Here is a 20,752-nt window from a genome sequence, read left to right as displayed (position 1 = left end):
ACTGCAGCTTTGTTTGAAGCTTCCCTGGAACATCACCAAAGTAACTATAGAGATGCTGATCACCCAGGCTTATGACCTCAGCCCCCTTGCTATAGGGTGAGATAAGGTGTGACTCATGCTGTCAAGAAAAGAAAATTTACCGTATTTTTTGCACCATAACACTCACTTTTTTCCTCCTAGAAAGTAAGGGGAAATGTCTGTGCGTGTTATGGAGCGAATGCCTATGGGTGGCGGGGTGGGGGGGATCCACTGCAGTCGTGAGCAGAGGATCCATGGTTCCCCTTCCTTCCCTCCTCCATGTCTCGCTTTGAAACAGCAAAGCGGGAGAAGAGCCGCTGAGTGGGGAGGAGAGAGGGACAGAGAGCCTGCTTGCTTTAAAAAAGCAAAGCGGGAGAGGAGAGGAGCCGCTTACACGAGTGTAAGCAGCTCCTGTCCGGTTGGCTCCTTTAAAGCAAGAAGGCTCTCTGTCCCTCTCTCCTCCCCACTCAGCTCGCTAAATAGCAGCAAAGTTTTTCAGCTCGCTAAGCCGGGGATGAGCGGGGAGGAGGGAGAAAAGCAGAGTCTGCTTGCTTTAAAGGAGCAAAGTGGGAGAGGAGAGGAGCCTTCTCCCCTTATACCCCTCTTCTTCATTATTAGCAGCATCCTTTTCCACACACCCCACACGTGCTTCTTCTCCCCTTAAACCCCTCTCCTGCATTATTAGCAGCATCCTTCTCCACACACCCCATGCGTGCTCCTTGTCCCTTGAGTGCTTTTCCTTCCCTCCCCACTTAAAACGTGGTTACAAAGCACGGATCCACGTGGATCCTCAGGATTTTTGCACTGGGTCACCCCAAATTCACCATCAGATCACATAGCATGTCCATGGCTACATCTTGCACCCAAAAAATCACGCACCCACTGTTGCCTGGGGCCGCAGTGGTGCAAAAACGTGGTTACAAAGCATGGATCCACATGGATCCTCAGGATTTTTGCATTGAGCTACTCCAAACTCACTGTCAGATCACATGTCTGTGGCCACAGCATGAACCACAAAAATCATACATCCACTGTTTCGTTTAGAATTTTTTTTTCTTGTTTTCCTCCTCTAAAAACTATGTGCGTGTTACGGTCTGGTGCGTGTTATAGAGCGAAAAATACGGTACATCTTCCATCCCCTATTGCAGGAGCCAGCAACCTTTTCCAGCCGTGGGCCGGTCCACCATCCCTCAGACCATGATGTGGTGGGCCGGACTATTTTTGGGGGGGGGGGGATGAATGAATTCCTATGCCCCACAAATACCCCAGAAATGCATTTTAAATAAAAGCACACATTCTACTCATGTAAAAACGACGCTGATTCCTGGACCGTCCGTGGACCGGATTGAGAAGGCGATTGGGCCACAGGTTGCCTACCCTTGCCCTATTGCGACCTGTACATTTTCTGCCAGTATATCATTACTGGTGAGGATATCAGTACCATGGCCAATCTACCAAGCACCCTTATTCTTCTCAGACAGCTGCATTAGTTTAGGGTAGAATAGAACACCAAGGTACATTCCTGGCAAGGCTAAAGTAATGTGACTAAGGGCACACTCTTTGGGAACACAGTCATTACCATGAGACTCTGGGATTGTCGAAAGCTGTGCAATGAAAGAATCCTTGCATATGTGACCCAAGAAACCATAACAGATGTTGACTTTGATTAGTGTTATTTGATTGTGCAGAGAACACTATAGTTACACCTAGTAACAAGTATAAGCATTGCAACACATGTTAACACAATGACCCAGAAAAAAGTGTTACTATGCCCAGCTCTTTGTATTTTTCTTTATAAAATCTAATGAATTTTTCTTTAAAAAAATACATATAGGCCCAGCTATAGAGAAGAACCAAATTAATTGTGGGCATGTTTTAAAAATACAGTAACCACCATAATACAACCACTTGTATAGACCATGTAAGTTCACCCTAAGACAGGCTTCCTCAAACTCGGTCCACCAGATGTTTTTGGCCTACAACTCCCATGATCCCTAGCTAGCAGGACTAGGGGTCAGGGATGATGGGAATTGTAGTCTCAAAACATCTGGAGGGCTGAGGTTGAGGAAGACTGCCCTAAGAGAACGGCAAAAGGAAGCTGATGTTTTGTGCAATTCAAAAACCTAACTCCAACACAACAGGGCCCTTAAGAACTACTAAGATAATGTTTGTAAAGCACTTTGATTTTTTTAAAAATAAGCACTACATAAGTATATTAGTGTCATACCTAATGTTATGTCCGCTTCATGTTACAGTGGTGCCTCGCAAGACGAAATTAATTCGTTCCGCAAGTCTCTTCATCTTGCGAGTTTTTCGTCTTGCGATGCACGGTTTCCCATAGGAATGCATTGAAAATCAATTAATGCGTTCCTAGGGAAACCGCCTTCAGACTCTTCTGAAGGCTGGGGGGGGGGGGGACAAGGGCTTTTCTTCCCACCCCCAGCATTTTAAAAAACCCCAGGACAGCGGAGGACTTCTCCGCTGTCCGGGCGATCTTAAAATGCTGGCGGGCGGCATTTTAAAATCGCCCCAGACAGCGGAGGACTTCTCCGCTGTCCGGGGCGATTTAAAGGCCCCTGGGAAGGCAGGCAGGGGGGACAAAGACTTTCGCCCCCCGCCCGCCTTCAGAAGGTGTTCCCGCCCCCCGCCCCGCTTCGGAGCAGCGTTCCGAAGCGGGGCGGCTGGGGCAGGTGTTCCCGCCCCCCCCGCCCCGCTTCGGAACAGCGTTTTAAAATGCTGGGGGTCGGCAGCGAACGCTTCGCTCCCGACCCCCAGCATTTTAAAATCTCCCCGGGACAGCAGAGACTTCTCTGCTGTCCCGGGGAGATTTTAAAATGCTGGGGGTCGGCAGCGAACGCTTCGCTCCCGCCCGCCAGCATTTTAAGATCGCCCGGGGCAGGCGGGGGGGGAAGGCAGGCGGGGGGGAGCAAAGACTTTTGCCCCCCGCCGGCCTTCAGAAGAGGTCCTCTTCTGAAGGCCGGCTGTGGGCGAAAGTCTTTGCTCCCGACCGCCAGCATTTCCCTATGGGCTTTCGTCTTGCGATGCAAGCCCATAGGGAAATTCGTCTTGCGAAGCGCCTCCAAAACAGAAAACCCTTTCGTCTTGCGGGTTTTCTGTCTTGCGAGGCATTCGTCTTGCGGGGTACCACTGTACGTTCTTTCAGGTTATGTCCCGCGGCAACCTGGAAGTACCGGAAAGGGTTACTTCCGGGTTTTACCACTCGCACATGAGCAGAAGCGCAAAATGACGTCATGCGCAGAAGCGGCGAATCGCAACCCGCGTGTGCGCAAATGCGCCGCTGCAAGTTGTGCTCTTTTCATGTTGTGAACAAGCCTAAGGAATGGATCCCGTTCGCAACCAGAGGTACCACTGTATTAATAACACAATTTTATTTTATTTTATTTTTTTAATGTACAGCAGTTAAGATGGAGGATAAGCAAAGGACATGTCCCCATGGTATATTCCAGATCTACAAAGGAACTTGAAGTAAGAATCCCCTGAGAAATGAAGTACTCTCCCTTGCCCCCACCAGACAACAACTGAGGGCGAGAAGAACATTTTGCAGGTTACACAACCCACGCGCTGGGCCAACAACTGGCGACACTAGACCAAGTTAACACAACAAAATCCAGACGCTGGAGACCCAGACAGACAAAACACTTAAACAGGAAAAGTTTATTTCCCGGCCTTAATGCCAGAGCCACCCTTAATCCTCATTTGAGCTCCGAAAGAGATGTCCAGGTTTTAGAAACTCCAGTTTTACAAAACTTACTTTCCCACTGCCCTTTGAAGCTCTATTTCAGTTGAGGAGAGCTCAGCTTTGCCTTCAAACATCTCTTTTCCACAGGGAGATGTTTACTTTCTGTGATATTTGGAAACCTCATGCAAGACCCCTGGTATCCAACCATTTATTAACGAATCCCAACACTTTGCACAAAAATATTTTAATTTAAAGAACCCTCTCGGTAAATCAGAACCTGCAACACACGATTCCCATAAATTGTAGCCTCTCAGATTTGGCATGGAAATCTGTAAGCAGCTTTTCAAATTCCCAGGGTTTAGGGTTAGTATTGCTTTGTGATGGAAGAATCAGTGCCCATAAGGAGATTATTCTTGAGAAGGGAGACCAGTTGCTGTTGTTAAAAGGCAGAGAGAAATGAAAAGGGAATGTTAAACATGAGGTCCTGCTGCATAAATGTTACTTTGGGAAATCACAATGCTCTCCTCATTTTTATAAATAAAGATTAATTCTAAATCCTGATTAAATACTTTGTTTAGTTAATGCCATGTTCTTCTCATAAATCATGGACATATGCCCAAAGCAAGACTTCCTACTTCAGAGCATTGACCTGCTCACCCAAATACTTTGAAAATCCAATCAAAAATCTTCCTTAAATTGCAGTTACCAGGGGTGATTTAGTTACAGGTAGGTAGCTGGGTTGGTCTGCCGTAGTCAAAACAAAAGAAAAAAATTCCTTCCAGTAGCACCTTGTTGTTGTTTAGTCGTTTAGTCGTGTCCGACTCTTCGTGACCCCATGGACCAGAGCACGCCAGGCACTCCTGTCTTTCACTGCCTCCCGCAGTTTGGTCAAACTCATGCTGGTAGCTTCGAGAACACTGTCCAACCATCTCGTCCTCTGTTGTCCCCTTCTCCTTGTGCCCTCAATTTTTCCCAACATCACGGTCTTTTTCAGGGAGTCTTCTCTTCTCATGAGGTGGCCAAAGTATTGGAGCTTCACGATCTGTCCTTCCAGTGAGCACTCAGGGCTGATTTCCTTCAGAATGGAGAGGTTTGATATTCTTGCAGTCCATGGGACTGTCAAGAGTCTCCTCCAACACCACAATTCAAAAACATCATTTCTTCGGCAGTCAGCCTTCTTTATGGTCCAGCTCTCACTTCCATACATCACTACCTTAGAGACCAACTCAGTTTGTTATTGGTATGAGCTTTCGTGTTCATGCACACTTCTTCAGATACACTGAAACAGAAGTCACCAGACCCTTATAAATAGTGAGAGGCTGGGGAGGGGTATTACTCAGAAGGGTGGTGGGAATGAGTGATTGGCTGATAGGTGTGGTAAACCTGTTGACGACTGTTAACAACTGCAATTGGTCTTACAGGAAAAAGCAAGGGGTGATTGTTAGAGGGAGAGCGGGGAGGCAAACTGTGGGTCTTTGGCCCTTGATCTCCTGTCCTTCCCTCCTCTTTCAAAAATGTTAGGGTATTTTTTAAAGTTTGTGCTCTGTGTGTACTGGTGAGGCACCAGCCACGCACTTCCTAATTTGCTCCGAAATCTAAATTTGCATCTATTTGTTTAAATTGGCATATGAAAAATTTGCCTTCGCTGTATTCCTTTCCATGAGTGCCTGCTTAAAACATTTTTGTTTAGATAACCCTATCCAGATGTTTAAATCTCTTTTCAGTTTACTGCTGATTTTAATCACTTTTAAATGTTTTTAATTACTTGTTTTTAACTGTATTTATTGATAATTTTAATATTTATTTTGAACCACTTAAGAGGTTTTGTTACAATCAAGTGTAAGTAGAAATAAAATACAGTACAAAAATCATGGGATAGTACCATGGAGTCCACCACACATGGCTTGGGGAACTGCAGTTTATTTCTCAAGAATTGCAATTCCCAGAACCCCTAACAAACTACAATTCCCAGGATTCTTTGAGGGTAGGGAAAGTGCTTTAAATATATGGCATGCCTTAAGAAACTTTCTAACTTCTAGGAGCGTTGTGAAGCCCACACCCAGGAACAGATCCAAAAATGGCATCAAAACAACTTGCTTCTGTGCCACCCAAACTACATTAAATGCAGCTAGCACTAGTTGTACACACTGGCTGGCTGTTGTTATATAATCTATGCAATGAACCTTTGTCCTAGATATGCATGCCAAAGGGCATACATTCCTTTCTTTATTTTCATTGAAAAGAGGCGGGCAGCAGAGATGACAATCTGGGAGGGATAACACTGCTAAAATTATTGGGTTGTGTGCAACTGCCCCCCTCAAACCTGCCACTGCTTTTTCCAATCAATCTGGACAGTATCCAAAAGCAAGAATTTGGACTTTTAGATGTTGTTTTGCCTCCTTCCCTAGGCTGAACATTGATTTAAATTGTTTCCATGTTTGCAAAATGCAGTTCACACCTCATATTTGCATAAGCCTAGGAAGAGGGAAGCAAAGCATTTCATTTGACTTATTTCTCAACTAAGAGAGCAGATCTGCTTTGGTTTGGGGTGGGGTGGGGAGGGGAATTAATAGGAGCTTTGATTTTCCCCGAGAGACGAGGTCACAGACTAGGCCATTTCCTGTCTGCAGCCAGGCTTGCTCGCTTCTGCAGACATGTGTCTTATGACAAAAAGGCCCGATTCATTTCAAAGATAGGGTCGCCGCAATCATAGCATAGACAGACCACATTCTTTCCATTCTTGCTTTCTGCTTGATCATTACAGATTATTAAAAAGAACATATCTGAGAAAGATAGATAACATTTCAGCGGTTTTGGGGTTACCCACATCTGAAATCCCTTGCAAGCTGAAAAGAGAGGCTAATTTGGGAAGCTTGGCTGAGCTCTGATCACATAAGGATGAAAAGAGAGGTTGTGTTAATAGAATCATAGGGTTGGAAGAGATCCTAAGGATCATCTAGTCCAGTGTTTCCCAAACTTGGGTCTCTAGCTGTTTCTGGACTACAGTTCCCATCAACCCTGACCACTGGTTCATGTGGGCTGCTCTTACTTAGATCAGAACCAAGGCACATTCCCTGTTATGGGTCAACCAGGTACCTATGGGAAGCCTATAAGCAGAAGATGAGAGCAGAAAAACTCTCCACACTTGTGATTCCCAGCCAATGGTATTCAGAGCCATACTGCCTCCATCAGTGAAGGTAGAACTTAACCATTATTACTAGTAGCCATTGAAAGCCTTGTCCTCCATGAATTTGTCCAATCCTCCTTGAAAGCCATCACTTACTTCTTGTGGGAGCAAATGTACTGTGTGATGAAGTACCGTATTTTTCACTCTATAAGACGCACCAGACCACAAGACGCACCTAGTTTTTGGAGAAGGAAAACAAGGGAAAAAAATATTCTGAATCTCAGAAGCCAGAACAGCAAGAGGGATCGCTGCGCAGTGAAAGCAGCAATCCCTCTTGCTGTTCTGGCTTCTGGGTTAGCTGCGCAGCCTGCATTCGCTCCATAAGACGCACACCCATTTCTCCTTACTTTTTAGGAGGGAAAAAGTGAGTCTTATAGAGCAAAAAATACGGTACTTTCTTTTGCCTGCCCTAAACCTTTTCAGCTCTGCAAAACAAAAACCCAAATACTGCACTGTAATATGCAACTTATGCAAACAATGTGCAGTTACACCGTTTTTTAACAGTTCATTCCTGGGCTAGTAATGTTATCAGCTAAATCTGACTTTTGATTTTGCATGGAATATCTTTAGAGCTGCATGCAAGAAGCACGTGCAGATCAAAGCCAGAACAAGGCAACACAAAACGGGGCAGATAGCTAACAAGCACTTTAAACTCCATTTCCTTAGATCAAACCCAGTTGGAACACTGTGTTGCCTTTGCAAGGGAGAAAAGCACAGGGGAAGAGATCTCATTCAATATGGGAACCCTAAGCAACTAGTTTCAACTTCGGCTTTGCAAGAAGTGTAGGACCCACCCACACGACAAGCCTCTCCAGAGCTAAATCTGGAAGTTTACTATAAAAGTCATTAAGTAATATTTGAAAGATAGGAGCATTCAACTGTTCTATTTTAAGGCAGCTCTCCCTGAAGTTACTATTCTAAAAGGAATTATTCTGAGACCATGTCAAAGGGAAGAGGCAATTTAACATTTCAAGGATAACTATGAATTATGGCAAGGTCAAGTAGCATGATTCACTGTTAAGAGTCAAACACACAGAGAGACTCAATATTTAACTATTCTAAGTTTCCATGCATGGAAATTCCCTGGTATGCAGAGGAAAAATACATAACAGCTGAACAATTGCATTCCTGTGTTACCAGAAAGGAGATGGGGTGTGGAATTGAGAAATGTCAAATTTTCAACAGCAACCTTAACTCGTAAGTTCTCCTTCCAAATGACAGGAAAAACTATCTCAGGGTAACTTGGGTTCTAGGCATTCTGCACAGTGTTTAAACTGCATAATCTAAACTGAGGATAAACTTTAGGGTTCTAATCTTTTAAATAAAATTATAGTCTTCAAGTTTCAAATAACGCCCTTCCCCCAAATAATTATCAATTTGGATACTGCTATATATTACTGTGCAGAGCCTACAAGCTGAGCAAGGTCAAATAGGGGGTGGGCTGCCCTCCTCAAGCAACACAATGGAAAGTGGGCTATGTAGGTTACCCCCTAAAAGCCCATCTGTAAATACACTTAACAGGCTACATCTGCACACATGTCCGCCATTAAAACTATGGCAACAAGTAAACACAGCTCTAAACCATCATCAGCTGGCTGCTTTGAGCCTCACTGAAATTCAGTGCTTAGCAGCCATAAATTGCCAGAAAGCTTTAATTGAAGGCGTTAGCCAAGCTAAATATTGCTAGAAACAAAAGCTATAATGACCTCTTGACAATTGTAGCATGCTAGCTATGCTTTCACCAAAGCAGGCTAAAATAAGAGCCACTCCAGTTAAAATAAAAAGTTAAGTAGGCTTGAATGTTGTTGTTTTTAACAGCACCAACAATGGTTTTGTTCTAATCTAGCAGATGTATATAATCACGCCTTATTAGTTAAAAATTGAAGCTTTATATAGAAATCTGATTTTCTGCATTTACACACCAACCTATTTTTATTTTCTGCCAATAACTTGATGAATTACCACAAGAAGTTGCCTTTTCCAAGGCCAGAGCAAGCTTGGCACAGGACTCACTCCTACAGGAATTTGAATGTGAAGCCCTGTCCAACACCTATTGTAGCATAGCAGCAGGGTGCAACGCTATCCTTTTCTTCCATTTGTCATCCTTGGCTAACAGGGAGAAACACAAAAGAGACAGGCCTAGCAGAAAACACACAGTGATAAGCTGTTTGCACCAGTGCTAAAAGTAGGACAGGAAAACCAGCTGGTTAGCAAAATGTCAACAGCCTAAAGGCGATATAGACAAGAATGGGGGCAGAGGGGGGCAGCAGTAGATGCCCATTACAGCTAGCATTAGAACAACGGTTCAAAGGGGCAACCCACTTATATTGATGTCACTTGCAAAATGCCTCTCATTATAATGGACAGGATGACTGCATAGATGGCCCTAGTTATCCATTAGCATTCTCTCACGGAGAATAACCTCCTGAGAAGCCCATGGCTCCCCAGAACAGGCTGGAGGACATGGTCTTCACACCAAGGAAAACTGCTTACAGCAGGCCCCATCTCCAAAACTTACTGTGGGAAGGGTTTTAATGGGAGGGAGAGGATATTGTAATCACAAATTACAATAGGTGCCCTATTGTGCCCACATGTGTGTGTTAAGCAGAGTTTCAAAATCCCATGCTTAACAAATCCCAGCTATGAAGCAAGCTGACGCTCTCTCTTACCCTGCTTAACAAAAAAACCAAGCAATAAACTAGGAATTAAGTTGAAAAATATAATAATTTCCTTACTTTGTATCTTGCATTGGTTTGCAGCAATAGCGGCAGTAAAAACTATGCAGGCAAAATACTTATATTTACAGTATAGCCTACAGCTGTAGCAAACGGGTGCATATTTGCATCCAACGCTGTTCAAAGGAAGAGACAAGAACAGGAAGTACTATATGCTCTTTCCTGCAGGAGAGGAGGTGAAATGACGTAACACAGAACCCACTCTACAAACTGCTTTTCTATGGTCTGAGTATCTGCCTATTTGCAATACAGCTCTGTAGCATTTGCCCCTTCTTATGCTAGCTAGCAAGAATATGCACATGTTAGGTTTAACTGTTAATCTTCCACAGTTACATCTTCCAGGCATAAGCAATGGAAGTGCAAAGGTGCAGATCTAGAAGACATCTTACAACCTTCCATTCCTACCATGGAACACTAGAAGCAACCTGGTGCCAAATCACACCTCTGGGTCTATCTAGCTCAGTACTGTTAGTATGGTGGGTGCCTGCTCCCCAGGGGGCTCTCCCAGCCCTACCTGGAGATGCCAGGGATTGAACCTGGAACCTTCTGCATGCAGGGCATGTGCCCTACTACTGAGCTATGGCCCTTCCACATGCAACAATGGGGATCCAGTGGTGCTCCTAATGTTATTCGGACTCCGACTTCCATCAGCTCCCGCCAGCATGGTTAATGGTCAGGAGAAATGGGTGTTATAACACCAGCAATGTCTTGAGGGCCACAGTAAAGTAAGGGGCAGGCAACATTTTAGACCTGCAGGTTGTGTTCAGCCCATCAACATCTCCCCAAACGATGGGCTTGTAGAAACAAAGAAACCATGAGTAGATGCATGTTTCTGTAAAAATGCCAGACTCAACAGCAGTCCTATTCTTTTAAGCAAATCAAAAGTTGCAGGCTTCGTAGTTTCAGTGCATTGTTAACATACCAAGTTGCCTCAAAAAAACCAGCAAAGGCTAAATACGACTCAGAATGAAAACCAGACATTTTTCTCAAGAGACCTACAAAACTTGGGGGGTGGGGAAGTCACATAACAGCACAAAAAAGCAAAACAAAGCAAAATCCTGGCACTTTCAGGGATTCAATATGTTTATTTAGCATTTGAAACTCCCAAACGGGAAAGAGATCTCAGTCTCTGTCTTGCATGGACTGCTGACAATCGCACAATCACAGGTAGTGCTAGGTGATTGTCGTGGTAGGCAGCAGTCTGTCCAAAATAGGAACACAGAACTGTGTACAGTATCCCTCATAAGAAAACCTCTGGCTATTAATGTAATTATAGCTCATTTCTGCATCTTACATCAATGTACATGCCAATTCACCATGCAAAATAAGAAAGGGGCAGGCCCCTGACCCAAGGAGTTTAGGACTCCAACTCTCATCAGCTCCAGCCAGTATGGTCAATAGGCAGGGATGATGGGAACTGTGGCCCAACAATATCTAGCGAGCACTGGGTTAGGGGAAGACTGTTGTAAATGTTGATGACAGGGAGAGGAGAGAATGGGATGGATGTAAGGAAATGGGAAAAAATAAAGAAAGAGCACAGAAATAGCCCATGGTCCAGCACAGAATTACGTGTACTCAAGTCCAATGACTTCAACGTACATAAAGCATGACTACATCCATGCTAGACTGCTTTGAAAAGAGCCTATGATGGACCAACCCAAGGGTTTATCTAGTTGAAGGATAGTCAATGTGGTACCAGACAGATGCTCTGGACTGCAACTCCCGTCAGCCCCAGCCAACATGGCCATTAATCTGAGAGAACAGGAGTTGTAGTCTGCCGGCTACCATGTTGGCTATCTCTGACCTCAGCACTGTGTGTGCCAGCAATGGCCAGCCCTGCTGTCCTAGGAAGCACACAAGCAAAGCAGGATGAACAGCCCTCGATGGAGGTTTGCTACTGGCACCTGGCAGCAACAGTATTACCACCTAATTAAAAGAATAAATTCAGGACAAATATAAGAAACATCTGTTTGCGGATTTTGCTGCCGCAGGGTGTGGTGAAAGCTACAAATTCAGATGGCTTCTAAGGAGGATTGGACAACTTAATAACAGGGAGGTTTATCAGTAGCTTTGAGATTATTATTTTTGTAGAAGTTAATAAACAATGACAAAAATAACCCTCTAGGTTCAGAGACAGAACTTAATATCAGGGTTGTGGGTTCAAGACCCACCTTGGGCAAACGATTCCTGTGTCGCAGGGTGTTGGACTAGATGATCCTTGTGGTCCCTTCCAACTCTACAGTTCTATGGTCACTGAACACCAATTGATTGGGGAGCAACTATGGTCTGCAACCCTTATTTATGGGCTTCCCAGAAGCTTTCAGCTGCCAGTGGGAGAGGCTGGTCTACATGGAGCTTTGGTCAGATTCATCAGGACTTGTGTTCTTTCAGCAGGGCCACTCCTACCATTGGGTAGGACAGGACAGCCACCTCAAGGAAGCAGCAGCCCCTTGATCCCTCCAGAAGTCCACAGCCATTTTCAGACTCCTAAGCCAGCAACCCCAGGTGCCCCCTAAGCTACCCTGCTACCCTCAGGTGTAGAGGACTCCACCCCATTGCCAGCACTGAAGCAAGATCTAGTGGTAGAGCATGTTATCTGTATGCAGGAGGTCCTTGGTTCAATCAGTTTTCCAGATGTTTCTGGACTACAATTTCCATCATCCTTGACCACTGACCATCCTGGTTGGGGCTTCTGGGAGTTGAAGTCCAACAACTTCATACTGCAAAATGCCCTGTGATCTTTGGATGAAAGGTGGTATATAAGTTTAATAAATAACAACAATAATACCCAGTATCTCCAGGGGAGAGACTGACCAGTGTATGCCCACAAAGAACTGCTGCCTGTCTGTGTGGGCAATAATGAGCTAAATGGAGCAATGGTCTAACTTGGCATAAGCAGTGCTTCTGGCGAACCAGAGAAGTACATGGAAACGCCGTTTACCTTCCCACCAGAGCGGTACCTATTTATCTACTTGCAGTTTGAAGTGCTTTCGAACTGCTAGGTTGGCAGGAGCAGGGACCGAGCAACGGGAGCTCACCCCGTCGCAGGGATTCGAACCGCTGACCTTCTGATCGGCAAGTCCTAGGCTCAGTGATTTAACCCACAGTGCCACCCGCGTCCCTTTTCCCTGCTGTGTTAAGATACCTTAAATATATCTGTGTTAGATACCTTAAAGATATGTAACACAGCAGGGAGACAACTATGCAATTTAGAAGAAAAAACACTTAAAAGGGAAAAAAAAATGTGTTGCTAAAGACACAGCCCATCCTTGGGAGGGCCAATCTGAGAATTGTATGCTGTACTTTTTATTTTATTTTTTTTATAAATATTTATTAGGGTTTAAGGTACAAACAGATATAATAAACAATATAACATATGTCCTAACATAATTTCACATCTTCTTTGGACTCCCTCACATCTCCCGCTCCCACTTTCATCGTTATAAATTTTTACCAGCAATTTATCATCTTGTTTGCATTCTTGTGTCCCATCTATTTATTTATAGTCTAATAATTCTCGAAAAAGTTTATATTTTCTCAATCTCACTTATCATCCTGAATCATCTAATTTAGTGGTGCTCAATTATTTATGATCTAGCATCCTGTTTAACATTCAATCAAATTACAATATTTTTGTAGATAAATCTTGAATTTCTTCCAATCCTCCTCCATCCTATGTATGCTGTACTTTTTAACTACTCTGCATGAACAAGTTTTTAAAAAACCATGCCTTAACCTGACTTGAATCAACTTATTAGTGAATTGCTTTCAATCCCATTTTGCCTTCACTGACAATAGAGTTTCTAGAGGCTTTGTTTCAGGACAGACACAGCCAGCCTCCTCTAGTCCCTTCTGTTCTCTATTCTAGGAGTACAAATTTAGCTTGACTCCATGGAATGAGGATCCTTAAGGCCAGGAGCTATTTTAATAAATCAAGCCCAACCTCCTGTAAACAAAAACAATGGAATTTATCCTGGTTGGATTAAAAGGAAGTCTTTTATAAGGGGTGTCGATAAGATCAGAGCAAGCTGTCCTTCAGACTCCTACTTACAAGTTAAGCCTGGAGAGAGCAAAAGCATTTGTTTCGCCTACATGACAAAGAATGTTTTTCTTCCTTCTACTACCCATCAGTTAAAAGTGGTCATTAAAAAAATTACTTTGCAGAAACAGAGCTTCCATCTGTTAAGCAGAGTGTGCCATTTTATTAGCTAATTCTCTTGGAGCCGAGTGTAATGGGGTTTTGTTTTTTTTTTAACACAACAAGTTTCCCTCCATGTGGATGACAGTGACCATGCCAGGGGTGCCCAGTGCAGTGCCAATGTCATTGGACTCCAACTCTCAACAACCCAGCATGGTCAATGATCAGAGATGGTGGGTGTTTTAGTACAACAGCTGCAGGGCACCATGTTCGCTACCCCTGCCATAGATTGAACCAAGACTAGGGTTGCCACACTTTTGGCAGGACATTTTAGCGATGCTTCCAACTACAGTATTCCAGATATTCTAAGTATTTCAGTATTCTGTATACAGTATTCTAAGCAATATTGCCGCCGTCAAAGAACACCCAACCCTCTGCATGTTACTAGAACAGGGCTGACATTTTTCATTCATCGCCCACAGTGGTAATTGTTAAAGCAGTGATGAGTAAGCAAGGCCCTCTCAAGGCACTTTTGCCATTTTCAGATTCCGAATCGGTGTTTCTCCTGCAAAAGAATACAGTGGTGAACTGGAGTTGTAGAACTCGCCATTGGAAAGCAACGTGAAAAGGATCAGAAACAAGGAGGCAGGTTCACTGTATTTTTCAGCTCAAGATTTTGAAATTCAGCAAGGGGGCAGAGGCTTCTTTGCCCTCCCTACCCAACCTCAACTGGATTGAGCTTGCTTGATTTATTTATTTACTGAAGCAATGGCACCTGAATCCCTACTTGCGATGCAGCAGTGTGTACCAACAACAGCTGCACGGATTCAGACTGCCAGAGCAGACAGAAAAGATGTGGCTCACTCAAGGATTGTGTGAATTGGGCTTTGCTTGCTTTTCTTAAGCGTTTTATAAGCATAACTAGTGGGACCTGCAACAAAATGTCACAATGTGCAGTGCTCCTGTTCCAGTCACCCAAACATGCCCCCCTCCACAATATTCCATTCACCCTCCTGCCCCCTTTTCCATTCCCCACCCATTGTCAGTCAGTGCAAAGATTCTTCACTGAGCTGCTCTGCAAACCTTGCCGTTCCCCTCTGCCAATACTTCACAGGCATGAGGCTTGGCCAACATTTATTATTTATTGCATTTGTATCTCACCTCTCCTCCAAGGTGTTCAAGGCGGCGTACATGGTTCTTTCTTCCTCCTTTTACCTCACGACAACCCTGAGGGGTTGGTGAGAGAGTGTGATCGGTCCAAGCTGAGCAGGGATTTTCTGAAGGCAAGAGAACCTTGGGGCTCTAAGATGCTTGAGAGCCGTAGTGGAAGGTAGAAGCTCCCACAATAACGTGCAAGTAAAATTAGCTGCCATTGTTGTTTACACCCGATGAACTGCTCCATATCAAACAAGCAGTCTGCTGCTTCATTAAAAAGGCAGCGTGAGCAGCTGGTACCTAGAGTGTGAAACTACTGATGAGGACTGAACATATGCCTGCATCTTGCCAAATCAGCAATGCACTCAGCAATACATATCTGTATTATGCTAGCACACCTCTGTAGCTGCTACCAGGTGAGCGGCAAATTATACTGCAAGACAGCAGGCCCATGTACAGAGACCGCTCACTCACTCTCTCTTCTACCCTCAAAGGACCACTAGGCTATCTGAGAAGACATACTGCATGTGTCCCTGGTTCAACACTGAGCTGAAGGCATGCATGCCTGAAGAGAGACATTCAGACAGGTGCCGTTGGCTACCAGCAAGTCAAGCTATATTTGTGGATCTGACCATCTTCCTCCAGAACGGCCATTGGACCTACAAAGGCAGAATCGAGCAATGCACAAACTCCATCTGACAAAGTAGCATTACGGACTTTCTGCAAAAAGCTGACTGATACTGAGTCAGACCACTGGTCCATCTAGCTCAGAACCACCCTGTGGTCTTCGGATAAAGGACAGTACACAATTTTAAGAAATAATAACAGAGTGCTTATGCCTATTAAGCCACAAACACATTTCAGCCCTTGTGATCGCCGCAAAGACGTAGCAGCACCCCAGCCGTTGAGTCTGTAAATCCATTTCCCAGAAGTAGCTTAGGAGGGTTTAAATTAACAAGCTTATTACAAAACCCAACATGAGGCTTTATAGCAACTGAATCATGGCAATCGTTCCACAGCTGCTCTGAAGCAGCGGAGTTAGCTGAAGGTAGCCGAAGATATTTGCTATAGGCATCGTTCTAAGTGTAGGGAGAAATTTTAAAACATAAAAAAAAATCAATGATAGCTAATTACCCATCATTATAAAGCTCTGAAGTGTGAGCTTTTTCTATTAAAAAAAAAAAAGCAGGGTTAGATTGGCTCCAAGTACATGTAATACACACACACATAAGGGTTTCGACTTGCTGTTGAGACCTGTTTAATTAGATAGCACTCCAGTAAATCAAAAAGCTCTTTGAATGAAGCCTACATCATACTACTTTTCTCTTTTCTGGAATGACGTCAAACCAGTTAAGTAAAGGATAGGCTTAATCTTAAAATTTTGCTGAGCAGGTAAAAACCACTGAGAAATACTAGAGTGAGCAGAATAATGCCAGGGAAAATCAGCTTCAATCTTCTTATCCATTTGAAAAAAGAAAAGAAAAGCCACAAATCCTCCCATCATGTCACTTCTATCCCATCCTTTACACATAGAACACATTTTGTCCCTTCCTTAATTCCATCCCAGGTTATAGTCCCTGAAAGGATGAAACACACATATAGCAACCAAACACCATTGCACAGAAACTATCCTAGCAGGGTGCAATTAATCCCCAAAATGGTTTATGCAATACTGGCGTAACATCGTTTAGACATTGTTTCATCCAAAGGAGAATGTGGCAAATGCAAGCTTCATATAGATTCACCCATCAACAAGCAATAATTGTCTGCAAGAGGTCCTTGTCAAGTGTACATCTGAAAAAGACTTGCGTGTGAAATGGCCTTTCCCTAGTCTCAACCTGAAATTGTCTAATCATTAAAGTCAAGAATTGGAAGGAAAAGCTGAACCAACCAAATATATTATATTTATATATATATATATATATATATATATATATATATATATACACATATACATATATACACATATACATATACACACACACACACACACACACACACACACACACTGATATTAATAGGTTGCTGCTACTGTTATAAACTATCCTAAAATATGACTGAATGTCAATACAGAAACATTTATTCAAAACCTGCAGTGTGTGTATTTATTTCTGTGGTGTCATCAGTGTGCATGAGTGCATGACAGAGTACAAGTATGTATTTTTAATGTTTCATTTGTTGTTTATGACTGCTTTTGTTATGTATTTCCTCCATATTTTCCATGGGGCAAGCTGCCTTGAGCATCATCAGAACTGCAGAAAGGCAGCATACAAATAACATTATGTACATATTATGTTAAAGTGACTCAGTAAACACCACGCAAGAACAGAAACAATTCTGAGTCCTACGGTTCTCTCCTGCTACATTTCACAAGCATTACCATTTCCGCCCTCGTAGTTCATTAACTTAACGGCTTTATCAAGGTGGGACTGAAGGAATGCTTCCACAATACAGACAAACTAATATGAGTCAGCCACAGTGAGCTGCCGAATACTTACATCGCTCTTCCTAAACTTTGCTTTCAAGCTCTTCATGCTTATTCCATTCAAAGTTCTAAACCTTATGCGTCTTCAACACCTAAACAAAAAGGAGAGAGGAAAATAAGTTCCATTATACGTTCCATATACATGCAGCAGGCATCAGCAACACACTCTTTAAACTGCAGCATATGGGTAGATTCTGAACAAAAGATGCTGTCTCATAAATATCTGTGAAATCCCCCTATTAAGCAGCACTGGTGGGCATAGTAAGTACAGAAGAGCACCAAGAACACCTTTGCAATCCGTTCCCCAGGCACTTGCAGCCCTGATCCTTAGATCGCAAGGAAAGCACTTCTGAAAACTGAAAGGAAGAGAGGTTTCCCAAACTGTGAACCGCCAGTGCTCCATAAGCTTCAGTCAGGTAGTCTGCTATGTGTCTGTGGATCTGTGGTTCAAGTTGGGATATGCGTATCCATTGCACTGAATAGTCATATCGATTCTGAATTGTATTTTTTGTTGCTTCTTTTAGTTCTTATTACAATTTGAATTCTGTGGAATTTCAATTGCTATAACAGGCAGAAAAATAACTAAGTATACCTGAAGGAGCATCTCCACCCCCATTGTTCTGCCCAGACACTGAGGTCCAGCGCCAAGAGCCTTCTGGCGGTTCCCTCACTGCGAGAAGCTAAGCTACAGGGAACCAAGTAGAGGGCCTTCTTGGTAGTGGCGCCTGCCCTGTGGAACGCCCTCCCATCAGATGTCAAAGAGATAAACAACTACCTGACATTTAGAAGACATCTGAAGGCAGCTCTGTTCAGGGAAGTTTTTAACATGTGACATTTTAATGTATTTTTAATCTTTGCTGGAAGCCGCCCAGAGTAGCTAGGGAGACCCAGCCAGATGGGCGGGGTACAAATAATAAATTATTATTATTATTATTATTATTATTATTATTATTATCACTAGGTGGTCCACTAAGATCCTCAACAAGTTCCAAGAGGTCCATGGAAGAGGAGGAATGTTTGGGAACCACCGGCTTGGAAGCCCAATCCCTCCAAAGCAAGAATCCCACTGGGAGGGCAGTGGGAGCCACAGAAATGTTGTGCAGTACTGTGACACTACACAAGATTATCTTGCCATTCACTGACGCCATACGAGTGGTCAGAAACAGCAATCTCCAATGTTTGCACAACTTGCCAATTTCAGTTGCGGATTGAATTTTATACAACGGATACCAAGGAACCACTGTGAACTTAGATGTGGGGAAGGGGGTGAGAATGGAAAAAAGACATGAGTTGTTGCCCATTAAAATAAAAAGAATTACTGCCTAATAAGGGGACAAACAGCCCCCAATGATTGACTGGAGAACTGAGGCCAACCTAAGCTCTTTGATGTGCATGACACAGGCGTTCACACCTACAGTTAAAATGTGACTCTTCCCAGGGCTGCAAACCAGTGATGGCTGTGGCGAAAGCAACAGGTGCGACTCTTACTTTTGCACAGTGGTGTACATTCCAGCCATACAAAATTCAGAGGTTTATACACACATATCTCTCTCTATCCAGGAAAGCAAGAGGCATTATTGCTGAACAGGACACATTACAGCCAGGCAACAGCATGGGGTGCAGGGAGGAGCGGGGCCTCCAGGTCCCCCAGCCCTGATCCAAAACATGTAGCATAAGAAACATCTGTGCAGGTCTTCAGAAACTAAGGGATGCCCAAGTCTGCTGAGTCATCCTTAAGTAGTTACACTGCCGGAAAGACAGCGTCATTGCAGAGTCAGAAATACACACAAACACACACACCCCACAGAAGTTGCATTTAAGTGTAAACCTCCACGCCAAAAGAATAAAAGAGTGCATTGTGCAACCTTGCAAATGCCTTTGCTGAGAGGTTATTCCTGTTCCTCCATCAAAAATAAAACGCCACATTAAGTTAAACACACCAGTACCAGTCAAGTGCCACTTGGCAAAGAAACCCCTTATTCATGAACAGCAAAGCTAACAAGGATAATTCAGTGAAACTAAAAACCCAGTAAACTTCTTGTGCTGCTGCTTCTTTAAAGGAGCCTCTAAAAGGAGAAAGAAACTTAAAAATATGAAAGCTGGGAGTGAGGGTGGGGTGGGGGGTAAAAGACGGGAGACTGGATGCATGCTGAATTCTCAGGAATGGTTTACACATGCATGTACTGTACATAACTGGATTTCCTCTACACTTGGGATGTCCTGTTGCTGAATATGCAAAGTGACAAGACCAGGAGGGAGAAACCACGAGCCCTTTTCTGGTGTTCATGTTAAGTGTTCAGCATGCAAAGGGGGCTTGCAAGGGCAAGCGCTAACTTTGGACCCCCCTCCAGAGCCATTTGTATCAGACTCCAACCCACGCAGGGAAAGCAGGGCACCTGATGCAGAAAGCTCTGGAGAGAGTTTTGGAGCTACTTGCAGGAAGTCAATGTTGTACAGTGGCTAGAACCAGGGAGATCTGGATACAAAATGGGGGTGGTCCCCACAACCATCACAGACTTTCTCCTTGGGGCAAATGAAAAATAAAATAAAGCAGCCCTGAAATGTTTCAAGAGTGTCTTGATGCTTTGGGGAGGAAGATGTGCTGCTTTGAAGACTAATGTGGCTTGACCAAATTGTGAATTTGTAAATAGGGAGCAAATGTCTCCAGGGCTGTCTTTCCACCACTACCCCAAGACTCTCCCAAGTCCACACTCCTCACTGGCTCTCCCTCTGTGCCCTCCTTGAGTACATGCCCGAAAAGTGTGCTGCAATAATGCCTCCTGCTTGCCTGCATGGAAGGAGGACGGAGATATGTCTATGATGTTGGTACCTCTGCCTTTTCCCTGACTGGAATGTAACCAACCCTACAAAAGGAAAGAGTCACATCCTTTCCGCACCTACATTTGCCCCTGGCCACATCCATCAGTGGCATGCAGCCCCTGAAACGTTATCCAGGAGGGAAAGCAGCCTTCAGGCAGAAAAACATTCCCCACCCCTGTTGTGGATGGATAAATAGTAGTAGTAATAGTAATTTATTATTTGTACCCCGCCCATCTGGCTGGGCCTCCTGAGCCACTCTGGGCGGCTTCCAACAAAGATTAAAAATACATTAAAATGTCACACATTAAAAACTTCCCTGAACAGGGCTGCCTTCAAATGTCTTCTAAATGTCAGGTAGTTGTTTATCTCTTTGACATCTGATGGGAGGGCGTTCCACAGGGCTGGTGCCACTACCAAGAAGGCCCTCTGCCTGGTTCCCTGTAGCTTAGCTTCTTGCAGTGAGGGAACCACCAGAAGGCCCTTGGCGCTGGACCTCAGTGTCTTGGCAGAACAA

General features: G+C 44.0%; 1 protein-coding gene across 4 annotated transcripts in view; it reads right to left on the bottom strand.

Moving 5' to 3' along the window:
* RAI14 (retinoic acid induced 14) overlaps positions 1-20,752 on the bottom strand; it is a 94,050-nt gene that overhangs the window by 64,726 nt on the left and 8,572 nt on the right. For all 4 annotated transcript variants that reach the window (XM_080973443.1, XM_080973442.1, XM_080973445.1 and 1 more), the window contains exon 2: positions 17,432-17,510. In XM_080973443.1, the coding sequence (XP_080829569.1) occupies positions 17,432-17,467 (36 nt within the window). In that variant the 5' untranslated portion in view covers positions 17,468-17,510. The remainder of the gene's footprint in view (positions 1-17,431; positions 17,511-20,752) is intronic.

The sequence above is a fragment of the Podarcis pityusensis genome (genome assembly GCF_964106645.2).
Source record: "Podarcis pityusensis genome assembly, chromosome: 11".
Classification (NCBI taxonomy): domain Eukaryota; kingdom Metazoa; phylum Chordata; class Lepidosauria; order Squamata; family Lacertidae; genus Podarcis; species Podarcis pityusensis.
Note: the sequence above shows the minus strand (reverse complement) of the source record. Positions and strands in the feature narration are given on the sequence as shown.